Source organism: Cydia strobilella, chromosome 15, assembly GCF_947568885.1.
Source record: "Cydia strobilella chromosome 15, ilCydStro3.1, whole genome shotgun sequence".
In the NCBI taxonomy this organism is placed as follows: Eukaryota; Metazoa; Arthropoda; class Insecta; order Lepidoptera; family Tortricidae; genus Cydia; species Cydia strobilella.
This window is the reverse complement of record NC_086055.1, coordinates 7,993,701-8,008,517: the sequence shown is the minus strand read 5'-3', so window position 1 is coordinate 8,008,517 and position 14,817 is coordinate 7,993,701. Positions and strand designations below refer to the sequence as shown.

The window sequence follows — 14,817 nt, the reverse complement described above, 5'->3', positions numbered from 1 at the left end:
CGGCCACCCAAATTACAATCCGCAACCGAACGCATTCCGAAGCTACCAAATCCACAGACACCATACGATTTGTCCCTTCCGTGTCACTGATTTTGTCGTGGTTGTTACTACACATCGATGATCTCGTAGTATTTTGGTGGCAGAGTAACTGAGTCAAATAAATCGGTATAGCCAATTTCAGTCTAAATAATTAATTTGAGTTAATAACGTTTATATATCTTAATTACCCTCTCCCTAGAAATTTGTGTGTACAGATTCTTCCAAATCAAGGGCCTGACACTCTTTGATAGAGAAAGATAGTCTTATTGTGATTCCTACTTATAAGAGGAAAGAGGAAATAGTGCCATGCTTTGTCTTTATCACCGACCGGGCATTTTTCATGGTCGGGTTATGGCATCATGCAGGCATCATAGCAAGGAGGCTATGGCGAAATACCGAAATTTATAAGAGTGAAAGAGAAAAGAAAACGTTGCGCCCGCCCTAGTAAGATTGCAGTCTTTTCAATTCTTGCCTCCTTTTAAGTGGGTTATTTAATTCGTTTCGACTTAGACACCTTCATCAGTAACTGGCTGGAAAAAGCACAACAGCGGAAGTTGTGGAGAATTGGAGATCAAGGGGAGAGGCCTTTGCCCAGCAGTGGGACACCAACGGGCTATTAATATATATATATATATATACAGGATGATCAATCCAAATGGGTCAGTATGGAGAAATCAGAAACTATGAGAGATAGCGAAATCTGTTCTTAGGAACCATGGCGTCGATCCTCTGGATTGGGATCTTTAGCTAACAACATGCTGAACATCTGGAAGATACTGATCTCGATGTAAAATGAAAAGTTAGCCACCGCCACCAAAAAAGATAGATTAACTGGCGTGGAATTCTAAGCGTCATCGATCGTCAGCGATCGAGTCTGAATGTAATTTCAACATTTTGCTAACACAATCTCTTATCTTTCCACGATTCAATTTTGGAAAGTAAACTTTATGACTTAGAAGCCAAAGTTGCATTTCAAATTAATCAAGCAACTGAAATGGGTGGTCATGAAAGAGAATTGTAAATTTGTAACGTCACTACGTAACAGTCGAGTCGTGTCGTGCTAACCAGCGGCCGTCGTTCGTCACTTTGGCAAAAAACTTCGACACCAGGCAATTGCATTCATTGTTCACTGTTCACCTGGCTTTAGCGGAAATCTTGAGACTTTATGAGTAAGCCTTGTTATATACCTACAGCCTACAGGCTGATTGCGTAAACAGAAATTATTTTCGAACTCCATGAATCCCATAAACTTCCCTTAAACAATTGTCATTAGATTAAATTTTTTTGCTTTTGCTGAATTCCACAAATATCATCATAAAGCTATAGTTTAGCTATTTGTCATATGAAAACACTATTAAGGCAAGTTAGAAAGGCGTAGTAAGGAAATTAAGGTGTGGAGGGAGGCGATGGTAGAAATATTAGAGATGCCAATACCACGTCAACCACTTGCCTCATAGGCAAGATGGCAATAACCACAAGAACTTGCCCAAACAATTATTCATGATTTATTGATCGATTGATTGGTGATAATTATAAATTTGCCTAGTTTATTGATATTAAGTTTTATTAAGAGCCCATAAACATGCTCACTAGCGCCACTGCTAAATAATTGTAATTATTAAAATTTAACGATAGATATTTAAAAAAGGGGGCCGCTATGTATTTTGTATTTAAGTACCTTTTGAATAGATCCAACTAGTTTTTATGTTGCTGGATTCGTCGATCTATGAACTCAAAACAAAAACGGCCGTTTTAACTTTGGACGCATAGATTGACGAATACAGCAACGTAAAAACTATTATTATAATGTATTCAAAAGGTACTTAAGTACAAAATACAGTACATAGCGGCCCCCTTTTTTTAAATATCTATCGCTAAATTTAAATAATCACAATTGTTTACTAGTGGCGCTAGTGAGCACGTTGATACGTTGGCTCTTAATAGTAGGCATTTGATTTGGTCATGTTACATGTTACCCATTAAATATGTATGGTACAAAATTACCTTTTGTAATCTTTCCAACATAAAGCATACATTCTGTTACGGAATGTACGGGACCCGATCGTGACGCTGTGCTTTTATAACACCCTCCTTGGCGCCCACGTTGTTTGTAATTTGAATTTATGAATATTGGCACACCGACTCTGTTCCTTGAATTCTTATGAGCCCTGAACACTCTTTGAGTGAGGTTCGATTGAGCGCAAATTTGAATATTTGTGATTTTTAACAGCAAGTCATGGTTGCGGCGATTGTTTGAGATAAAAATACCAATCATGAGTGTATTCATATGCGAAGAATGTTAGGGCGAGGTTGTATAAATTATCACTTAAGAGTATAGTAGAGCACCAAATTGAATTTTCTACGCTACCTACTCTCTTTCGTAAACCAGATTTCTGATACGACGCCTAGGTAAAGGGGCCCACTGACTATCAATCCGCCGGACGATATCGGCCTGTCAGTTGTTCGGAACTGTCCAATTTTTGTTCTAACTGACAGGCCGATATCGTCCGGCGGACTGATAGTCAGTGGGCCCCTTAAGAAACAACTGCCGCTCGGACCGAATTTAGCTCTGAAACGCCCGCCCGAATAATGCCCGTATATTCGTTGTAAATCTTGCTTAAATAGATTCATTGCCCTTCCTATAAAAGACCCTTCCATAGTCTAAATGTATAAATTATTACAGGAATGAAACAGAGGACGGCTACACGTAAATACGCTTGTATAGAGAAACAGATGTCTACTATCCTCTTAAGATTTTAATACGATTGTTACGGGGGCTAGGTCGAGGATAGACAATGGCACATCGAACCCACGGCTTGTATTGTGCGGCCCACGAAAATTGTGGAGCACTGAGCACTTAACTCTGTCACAGTAAACCGATGGCAATCTTACCTTCAAGACTAATGAGCGTTTGAAAACGGCAAGGTTCTAAATGTCTTTACATCTTAATGGCTTACTGTGTATTCTGTACCTTTATGTAGGCGAATGTAGTTCGGTAAGGCGAGCGTTCGTCGAAAGCTCTGTCTAACGGTGTTGACTTAGGTATCACTAAGCTCATGACTTATGTATGATTCTAATAGCTCTTCCTTATTTATGCAGGCACATCTATTGTCAGTGTATCATAAATATAGGTTTGCTATGGTTATTGTCATAGCTTTGACCAAGTTCTCTGGATCAATACAAGGACAATCAGACTATAGGATCATAAGGTTGTGACCAAGACCATTAACGACCAGAAACACCAATAGCAAGGTTGAAGTCTCGCTGGTAAAAGGATGACTAAGAATAGCATCAGGATGATTCAAAAAACAACAACAACGTTTCTAACGCTTATGTCTACACTGACGCCGATTTCTTCTATATTTACTATATTTTTCAAATGGAACCTATATACCTATATACATTTGTTTTTAACTATCTTTTATTCACTTACCCGGAATGACTCGCAGCGTCGGGTATGAAGCCTGGATAATGTCCATAAAACTCGATACACTAGACGACACAAAACGTGTATTAAAAATCCCAAAAAGAATGGAAAAATATTTTCTACATGTTTTCAACCAAAGGTATAAGTAGTTTGAATTTTTTTAAGCTGACCGTTTAGGACTATGAGAGTCCATATTATGGTAGCTCAAAGAGCATATAATCACTACGTTCTCTCACATATACAAGAAAACATACACACACATGATGACAGTCAATGACATTCCAAAGATAATAGTATAATATAACCAAAGAGTAAAATAAAAGTATTGTAAACCTTGTTGGTGACGTTGGTGTTATATGGTGTAATATAGTTTACCAAAGGACTGTCTCATTTCAAACATAGATAGAGAGAATCATACTATCTTTGTCTTACACTAGTACTAGCACCCAAAAGAAAAGGATGAGTATAGTTTTTTTTTGTTCTTATTTACTGACAATTTGGTTTGACCAACTATATTTACCAAAGAGAATGTAATCAATGATATAACCACTACGTATTGGTTAGGAAGTAGATATATATGTACTTTTGTGATCGTTGTGTCAAACTGTTGACAAAATGTCAAATTAATCCGTGATATCAAAACGCTGTTACAAGATTTTTTTTACATTCCTTCTCGTACTATTTATATTCCAGCCTATAACAGTTCGATATTCCTAGCGAACACATAGGCTTCTCGATCATTGTCATTTGTGATTGATATTTCTTGATAATATTTAAATAAGTACTTATTTACTTTATTCGAATATAGGTAAAAATCCTTGAAGTTAAAATCTTGGTTACATTGAGTTATTATTACTATAGTAAGATTGTCGCAATTAGCAAAATTCTTGGCGCTTACGCGTTTTGGTCGCGTTTGTTGTCAAAACGACAGCAACTCATGGCGAAAAAAACTGGTTCTCTGTGCCGGTTCTATACGTTAGTAAATAATAGTTCAATGTTTGGTTACCATAATATACCCACAAATCCTACAATAAAGCCTGATCATAATATAACAGATCAATCAACGTAAACAAGAAATAACTAGATGGGTAAGTAGCATTAAGTACAGGTTAGAAGAAAGTGGTCCACCGGTAGCAGCCATATCCTATGATTATAGATCAAGATCGTCCGGTTAAGCCTACCGGTTATACTTAGATCTTACCATCGACCTAGTTAATGCACAAATGAAGATATGCACAAGTACCAATTAGGCTATCAGTCAAACTTATAACATTATTATATGTAATTAGAAAAAAGTCTTTGCCGTATACTCTGCTTTTAAGAAGTAAACGCTCAATATAATGTAGATGTAGGTTTCTATGAGTTTAATAAGATAGCAAATAAAATGACATTTATTTGTTTCAGACAAGGGGAAGATAAAGGCAAAACCACACATGTCCCCCAAAAATGATTCCGGTAAGTTTATAGTTAAAAGTAGCATCATTAGCACCTACCACATATGTATGGAAAGTTAGGAACGAGTCTTAGGTGTAATAAAGACTTTCTTAAGAGGAAAGGGGACAGCCTTTTCTCCATACAAACGTAGTTCCCATTTTTCTCTCTGGATATTGACATTATGGAAAATATTTTTAAATAATTGGATGTATATTAACCATAGCTATGCCCCTACGTTTGACTTTTTTAGATTTTTTGATTATGATAAAAATTTGGAGCGAAAAACAGATATCATACAATTTTTTAATTGCTCCTAACTCTCTTCTTCTTCTTTCCGTGCCTCTTCCATTATTTGGGGTCGTCCCTCCTCGTTCTCAAGCGCCAGGTCGGTCGATCCTGGTGGGTTGTCTCTTTGTTCAACTCGGTCTGTTTCAAATCCATTGATATGGTGGCCACCACGTAGCAGGCCGTCGGCCTCTGCCTCTCTTATTATCCGGTAGTAAGGGCTTATCTCACGACACGGCATGTCGCGGCTCCTAACTCTTATAATAATTAAAAATTCGAAAAAAATCTAACGTAGGGGCATATCTGTGGTTGATATACAACAAATTGTGTCAAAATATTTTTAATAATGTTAATATCAAAATAGGAAAATGAGGACTACGTTTGTATGTAAAGGCGATTACGCGCGGGTCCTGCACTTTCATCGCGTGCGCCTCGCTCGACCTATAATCGTACTACTTAGTTACTGAGATTTTTGCGAAAATGCTTGTAATCATTGTTAGTGGGCCGCGCTCTCCTATCGAATAATACGTACTATAAGACATGTGACATACAAATAGTTATAGGTATATTTACTTATATATTGCTTTCGTGCTTCCAAAATTTAGCCGTTATAAAATAAAACAAAGTTTTAAGTGTAGCTATCTAATGGTCTAGCCTAGGTAATGTTCGGTCAAGGATTTTAATTTCAGCATCATTTCGTACCTTGTCACAGTGACAATTGCATGAGGTCCCTAGCGACTTTTATATTGATTGTCACTGTAACAAGGTACGAAATGGTGCTAAAATAAACTCTTTGGCTGTACTCAATCGTTTAGCGATGGGTGTAAGAGTGACGAAATGCTCTGGTGCGCGACAAATACGAGACCTAAACGTAAATGTTCCTATTGTTGCATCCATGAACGCAAAATCTACTCCATTGAGCATTTGGCTTGATTCCGTGAACCCTTCATGGTAATTGCTTCCGACATCTGTTTACTGCATGGCCTGGCCGTGTATTATCTTTAGTCGCGTGAGCGCATGCGAGTCGAGTTGTTGGTGAAACCAGTGTATCGTTGTGTGTGAAGTCTCATAATTATTTTCCATCATGAGGAAAGGAGAACGTTAAACATTGCCAGTCTTATCCCAGGGGCCACGGAACGCACGCTGTATGGCAGTCGGCGGTAGGCTAGGAGCGCGTTTGGTGGCCAAGGCATTAAGCGGCAGTGTGCGGGACACATTGCTCATCGATGATCACTGGGACAAAAAAGTTCTTAAGCGGCGATCACGAACCATAGGACGCAGCCAGAGATAACTCCAACAAGATGGAGTAATAATCTGAACAACATCGCAGGACACGACCACTTTTTGTGGAGATCTTTAGGCCTATGTCTGCAGTGAACGTCTTTTGGCTGATATGATGGTGATTCATGAATACAGTAGTATTTGTTTCGTCGAAGGATCGACTCGCACGCGATTTTCAAGTGACTAGAATGGCATATCGGGCAGCTGTTAAAATGTGTAATTTATATACCCTTTATGTTGCTGTTATATTAACTGGGTTATGTTGTTTCCGTAATAAAGGAAACCATTATCGATCGTCGGCAACGATCGGTTTATTCCTTTTGAATTTAGATTTCTGCAATAATAGTATTTGGGTCAAATAAAATTATTATACTTACACACATGAACAACTTTGGGAATAAATCAACCTATTACTCGTATATTAAATATTTTAATTTTGTTTTTTTAAGTAGTCACTTTTGTTTTTTTTAAGTAATCTATTACAGTTTATTACTTATACACATCTTTACTATTAGCTGTATTTATTTGAGGTGGTATAAAGGTATAAAGAGTTATATTGTATGTACCTATTTTTTGTTTCGGATTTAAGATATTTTGTATATCCCGGAAATAATTTCTAAGGGTGTGAAATGAAGGTTAGAGGACTGTGTGAAAATGCGATTATTGAGTTACCGTGGATAAATAAGTAGACCAAAGCTAGTCAACAATCAGAAAGTTTGGTTAAAAATTAACTTCGACGGAAGAAGAATGGTCATATCCTAAAATGATATAATACGCCAATCAATAGTCGTTAACAATGCCAATACTCTTAAAGTAAAGCTTTTAACATTTGGAGATTGCAATTGCCATCAATGCGAAGTGCATGCGAACCTGCCAGTTGTCAAATAAATTCATCGCAGGCAAATGAGAATGCTTCTCGTTTGTTTCCGGAATCGTAAAAGAAAAGGTTATTGGAGTACACAGCCATCTTTAACGTTATTCCGTGTAGATTATAGTTTGGCAAGCAATTTTGCCATCCGCAATCGTATTCTTAGTATTTATTTATTGACGGTCAAAGGGCTTGAGCTATAGACCTTTCGCTTTTAACACCGCACATTCCATTACATATATGGAGCTCTAACAATTATACGATATTTAGGTAGCAAAGCTTTTCTAAGTCATTTGCTTGTAAGAAGTTTTTAACATTGCTGTATGGGTTGATAGCTTTCGGCGCTATATTTATTTAAACATTGATCAATATATAACCTTCGTTGATTCACTGTGCTGCAAGTGCTGCAACCCCCTGGGTAAAGTTAGTCAATTGAACGTTATGTTAGATTAAATTGCAGGCCTGCTGGGTCTCTTAAATGGTTTTAGTTGACAGTTATTCACTAGCTAGTTTATATAGCTACCAGTAGAACATCCCAGGTATTAAAGGATTACTTAGTATCTGGTGATCAAACTAAAATTATAATATATGTTAGTCTATTTTAAGATATGTGTAATATGGGCCGTTGCCTGATTTAAATTTTAAATAAATATATAAATAAGTCCGTTATCTGGGGAGCTTCGTAACATAATAATACATACTCGTATTCGTCTAATATTATTAGGATATTCAAGGTCTTACTCGCCTTCTGAAAAACAACTTTTGAACAACTTTACATAGGGGCCTGTCAATGTGTAATTATTAGTGTTTATTGCGAGTTCATGCATTTGCCACTAAATACAAGCAAGTAGCAATATGAAGGCCAGCCACACTTACCTAATACTTGCACCATCCCATTAACACGAGGTTAACCGGTTAAACGTGGAGTTACCACGGTTACCAGTACAATTTGACAGTGGGTTAACTTAACGGTTGAACCGATTAACCCCGGGTTAGTGGGATAATGCAAGTTGACCTTATACGTATTGAGTACATAATATGCATGACCTACATATACTTAACTTACTCAAATAACCGCGTCCAGAAGAATCCTTGTTTCATGAAAGACCGGACCTACAACGCTATATACACACAGGCTAATTACACAGGCATTTTCGTTTCCCTGTCTGGACGTTTCGTTGATGGGATAAGTTAACGTTTGTACTTGCTTAATCTGAGGCATTTAAATGAACATTTTGTATGATATGTACCACGTTGAAAAGGCTGCGTAAGATTCACGAAGCTTGATTCGTGTCTCTGTCTACATCTAAGGTCTCATAGCAATTGACCGCGATCGCCGATGACCCATAAAATTACCTTTGTTTATGAAATATCATGACAGTATTTAGGTGTTCAAAATATCATATAATTTTGATAAATTAATATTAGGTTTCTTTAATTTTGTTTCATGCTAGTGCCCAACAGGTGACATTTATATTCTAATTCAGTTGTTTATACATACTGTATTTTTGTGCCAAAAATTCTAAGTTCAAAGCTATTTAGTATTTTCCAAAGTCACTTATTAGTTGACATGCGAGGTGAGGTGGACAGGACAATTTGAGGCTAAGCGGTTTTTTTGTATAAAAAACAAACCATTACTTCTACTTTTTATGCTAGTAGTAACAAACCAACGGACCGACCACGTGAGGTGAGCATTTATGTATATGTCTACATAATAACGTTGCTAACCTTTTGTAAAAGTCCATGTCATGGCGCAACATGGAATTATTATTTTAGGAAAAGCGAAATTAACATGGATTATTTATTAACGCAACGTTTTTCGTTGTAATGTGGTGTTTTGTTTGTTTGCCAGTTAGTTCATTTGATTGTCCACAATCTATTATGAATCTATTGTTACGTGGACACCATGCGAGTTTTTTTATTTATGAACAATAAAGAACGTCATAAATTAAAATGGTAACGGCTTGTATTACATGTAAGTGCACGTCAAACAATGCTGAGAAAAGCTGTGTACTAAATGTAATAAAATGAAATAACACTACCTATATTTTATTATCATTATCTAAGTAACGGCTATAGAGAACAGCAAGATAGTCACAGAATCGCGATGACCGTACCACGGCGAAAAGTGTGTTACATTACAGCTAAACTTCGGGACCAAAATCTCCTGGCACATGTTTCACTAACTTGACAATTGACACCTGATAATTGCCTGTAGGTATATTTCTGGGTCGGTAAGTAGCGAAGATACATAGTCAATATTTACTTGTTGGGCCAGCAAAGTACAGTGAATTGTTAATGTCAGGGAATAATTGTAAGCGTGCTTAAACGGGGACCTGGACGAACTCAAACGTCATAGATAGATTTCTGAAAACGTTGGTGCTGGTGGCCTAGCGGTAAGGCGTGCGACTTTCAAACCGAAGCTCGTGGGTTCGCACTCGCACCCCGGTTCGGATCAATGAGTTTCTTGAACTGGGAACTTATATACGAAATATTATTTGATATTTGCTAATCGCTTTTCGGATCATCCTAAGGAAACCGGACTAGTCCCAATAAGGCCTAGTTCCCCGTCTGGGTTGGAAGGTTCGATAGCAGATACTTTATATAGTCGGTTTCATTGCTGCCCAAGTGCCCACCAAGCTCTAGTGCATTGTAGCATGGTTTCTTTGTTACTCCTATTGAAAGTTCCAGAACACAATCCCGCTGGAACTTGGTATTATTATTACCATGTCATCTCCAACCAAACCCCGGTAATATGTAACAATTCTTTGAAAATCAGGGATAGCAAAAGTATCTACCGTAGGGAACCCTAACTTCACCGTTGGTTCGCAACTTTGCCCGAGTAAAAATAATTAAAATAATAATTTTACCAAGAAATCTACTTCTTGGTAAAATTATTATTATCAAAGGAATTCACAATAAAAGGAGCTGCTAAAAATAGTTTGCCACGCATCCCCAATTTCGCCGTATAATTTTTTTCATTATGAAAATTATTCTAAATCCTAAATACGTCCACGAAATTTATAGTGGATTTATGACGTAACTCTAGTTAAAGCGAAGTTATGTACTAAGGCGAATCTAGGGTACCTATATACGTATTCTTGCCAGCCCTTATATTCTATGAACTGCATTGATAACGGGGTTTGGTCATCTCTAAAGCATAGGTACTTGCTTTTAGTCTTCGATGCACTATGTTAGGGTTGACAAGCTACTGACAGTTGTCTGGAGATGACAGTGATTACGTTAGCATTTGCCCTTGATGTACGGCGCTAGAACGGACAGGACGTGTTTAGTATTCTCGGTAGACGTTCGTAGATCGTGAAGGAAATACGATAAATGTTGTGGTTAGTAATTCATTTTGTGAGATGCAGTTTGCAATGGGAATATATGTAGACCTCGCGAACCCTTGAAAAAAATCTAAATGCTGTATCGACAAAAAGGCACGAAGGTCGGTTGAGTAATGCGATGCAACCTGTAGAGGAGAACAGCCGGAAAGCCGGACATACGAAAGTATTTTTGCCCAAACTGAAACGGAGACATTTATCGAACCTGCCCTGCTCACAAAACTCTACGAGAATAACTAGAGGAGAGCAGCCGCAGCCGCAGTCGCACAGACAGACGGACATACATTTTTGGCTAAGCTGAAACGGTGACGCTTTGCTCGTGCTTTATGCTCGATCAATACAATAAAATCTAAGTTCCAGATATAACAAGTATAATTAAGATAAAATATTTGCTTGTATATAATGGCAGATTTCGAGAGACATATGCAATCATGCATATTTGATTAGCATAAAATCATAGGTTTTACTTATTTTAGCGTCTAAATGTCTGGGATTGAGATTCAATACGCTGCGTAAAGCAATCATATAGTTTGTGACGTCAGCAACATATCTACATCGTCATCATCATCAGATAGTCTACCTATATATAGAATACGACACTGTCTCGCCGAATGGTTTACTTTTAATAAATCATAGATATGATAAGATCTAGATGACAGTTAGCATCAAAACAGACAGTTTTGCAAAGTTAATGCCAGTTTAGATTCTTATCGCTCAGATTAGGCACGCGACTGCCATAACTGCCTTTGAAGTGCTACCGAATCCACATTACGCGACTGGTTACTTGTATGATCTTGACCTTCAAGCATGGAATACAAATTTCTGGTAGGTATATACGCCACTCTCAGATGAAACACGATAAAAGCAAAAAAAATGAATCGTTGAAATCGCAATCGCCTACCGATCGTATATATGTTTATAGGTTACTTAGGCCAGTTGCACCAACCACAATCGACGGACGGACCAACTTAACTTGGCAGAGAGCTAAGAGACTTCCCATACAATAAAGTTTAGTTTAGTTTGGTTAGTTTGGACCTACCTACTCTTAATGTTAAGTAAAAGACATGCCACAAGTGTTTTCCTTGTTTGAAAATGCATTTGCGTAAGGAGCCTCTTTGTCGTCCTCCTAGCTCCTAGCTCCTTGGGAGGTCCGAAAGTTTAGGAAGTCTTGTATGATGTATAATCTGTACTTCCAGTAGTAAGTATATTGTCGTGGTATTCCCTTATCTTGCGCCGGATCGCCATAGACTAGGATGCGTAAATCGAGGGACATCGTTCGTGAATATCCGCCTCCGTGCGCATTTTATGATACCCGCGGCACAGAATAAGTAATAGTATTATCATCCCGCGGCCTAATATTAGCATTCGTGCGAGCCTGATGAGTGAAAAAAAAAAGATTAAAGGGATATCGTTATTCAACCTACCTTTTAACTCTAAAAAATACAGTGCGTGGCTGACACTGTGTTTCAATACTGACTGAAAACTTTATTTTTAAGTAAATATGCGTATGTCCAGTAGGTTTATTTTAATCTCCCTCGCGCAATTGACCCCTCGGCTGGCCATTGTGCGAATTTATATTATTTTTTTAAAAGAAACAAAGGTTAAACCCGTTGAAAGGGCAACGGAAGCCGCGAGCCGCTATTCACCCGCGACTGTTTTTACCCCTTTTTTCATAAACCACCTTTGAGCACGTTTCCTTCGCCATTTAAAAGGGCTATTATTCAATTCTTAGTAATTAGGGCGGTGGTAACGACCACCATAATACCACGCGCCAAAGACAATAGAACATTTTGAAAAGTCACTGCACATGAATAACACAAATGCAGACAATTAGCGTAATAATAGAAGCGGAATATATGGCAGCTTTGATAAATGTATATGTAGCATTTAATATCAATGACCTTTTGTTGCGAAAAATCTCTCTCATCGGTTTCGCCTCTTTCAGCCAATTAGCATTTTTATATCTTTTTCATACTTCGAAAGCCGTGTGGAAAAAACAGGTCGGGTTAACAATGTTAACAAGAGCAAGAGCTGACGCCGATATTGGGAGAAAATGGCGCGGTAATTAAACTGCAATGTTGTGAAATACTTTCTCTGTCTGTACTCTGTAGACGTCATGGTGGTGTAAGTTTACGATCAATCGTAAAACGCCCCCCGCACGATTTTTCTCATGATAGATATTTTACAATGTGTTCTTATTTCATAGTGGTCGTAGGCGCGCGCTTTCATAGTTATCAATAGAGATAGAAAATATCTTCATCAATCGGTTAACAATAAATAATTCTGCCAGAACAAATTAATATAATACCTAATATCATAATACTCATAATTTCATATAATTCATAATAACATTCATAATTTCCAAATTGTCTATGGTGGCGCATACCGTCCAATATTCATTAAAAGTATCACGATATTCACGAAACGGAATTAATCGCTAAATCGCATACCTAATTGAAACTGTGTTGTACTCGTATTGTACCACACTATTTAACTTCATGTTTTACTGCATGCCTTGAGAACCCACGGAGCCGGCAATCAACCGGTGCATATTACTCGGAAAGTCAACATGTGATTGGTGCTCATTACGTAAGAATCTCATAAATTATCACGTCACAGCGTCAACGGAATCTGCAACTATTATTAAGTAGCGTTACTTGTTTGAGATCGCGTTTTTATCAGTTTTCTTTACCTTATTGAAGTAGAAAAGCTTGGCTTTAAAGTCCCGAGTTCCTTTTAAAAGAATAGAATAAAATCGATTTTTAACCGACGAAAAAAAGCGGAGGAGGTTCTCAAGTCGACGCGTATATTTTTTTTGAACTACATATAATGGAATAAAAGGAGGTACCAAATTCAAAACTGCAAAAATTACTCTGGGTCCTAGGACACTAACCTGAATACTCCTGCAATATTGAAACCTTTTTACACGACTGCAAAAAAAGAAGTGTAATGTTTTCAGGGTTCTCGTTTTTACGTATGTACCTACTTTTATTTTCGTAAATCTTGTAGGTAAAGCTTCATTAAGGCCCACTTGCACTATCGCACTAACCCGGGGTTAAGCGGTTAAACCGTTTACCCAGTGTCAAATTGTACTGGTAACCATGGTAACTCCAGGTTTAACCGGTTAACCCAACCCGGGTTGGGTCAGTGGAATGGTTCAAGTGGGCCTAATAGATATTTGTTTTACAAGGGGGCAAAGTTGTTGTTGAACTTATGAATTTTACGTGTATGTTGTGTTCATGTGTGAGCCTATTGTGTCCCAATGCTGGGCAAAGGCCTCCCCCCTCTCATGATGTTAAATTTATATATATGGGATATATTATGTAATATTATAGTATTAAGTTACGTGCTCAATTTGCAGTGCCCTTACGGGGTTCATAGCTAGATCACCATTTTAATGTAAGACCTTATTGTACCTATGAAAGCAATAAATTACTGATTACCCCTCGTGCTAATATTAATACCCGAGCAAGCGAAAGATTCCAAAATTGAACCGCGAGCTTAGCGAGTGGTTCGAAAATGGAATCTTGAGCGTTGCTAGGGTTTCTAGGCACGTGGGTTAAACAAATTTTGCCACCGAGTGAAACACAAAAAATTTTACCACACCAACACGAGAAAAATGCTAACTGTAAAATATCATACAAAATCAAACCAAATCAAACCCAAATGAACGTTATTTTATTGCATATTTATCATTCCAAATCATCATTTAAAAGTCAACTCCCCCGGCCAACAAAAGAACTCGAAATTTGCATCAGATTACTTTGCCACATGTGGATAAAATCAAAAAGGATATAATAAGATAGAGCGGTACTGTCATAGTAGATTTTGTAACCACAGTAAAATCACTGCCATCTATCGACACACTTTAAAATTAAAAATGAAGATTAATAAAAATACGATAAAATGTATTTAAATATGATAAATGATTTTTTTTATTTGTATTAATTATTTTTATGATTTTGACCCATGTTATTTCACTGATATGCGTTAAAATTGATAAATAACAAACGAAACTATAATCTATACGACAGTAGGCCAAAGCTAGTAGCGCCCTCTGATCGAGAATCAAATTTTCTTGATTTTCGAGGCAGGTTTTTTCCTTAGACTGTATTCATCTATTACGGTGTATCTTTGAT

At 37.4% G+C, this 14,817-nt stretch overlaps 1 protein-coding gene and 1 long non-coding RNA gene across 2 annotated transcripts in view; one reads left to right on the top strand and one right to left on the bottom strand.

The window, feature by feature from the left end:
- The window catches only part of LOC134748015 (uncharacterized), a 508,661-nt gene that overhangs the window by 17,162 nt on the left and 476,682 nt on the right, over positions 1–14,817 (bottom strand). The gene's annotated exons all lie outside the window — the stretch shown is intronic.
- Positions 1–14,817, top strand: part of LOC134747983 (apoptosis-stimulating of p53 protein 2) — a 339,061-nt gene that overhangs the window by 54,956 nt on the left and 269,288 nt on the right. Inside the window, exon 2 of the mRNA XM_063682674.1 lies at positions 4,871–4,921. Coding sequence (XP_063538744.1) covers positions 4,913–4,921 — 9 coding nt within the window. The 5' untranslated portion in view covers positions 4,871–4,912. The remainder of the gene's footprint in view (positions 1–4,870; positions 4,922–14,817) is intronic.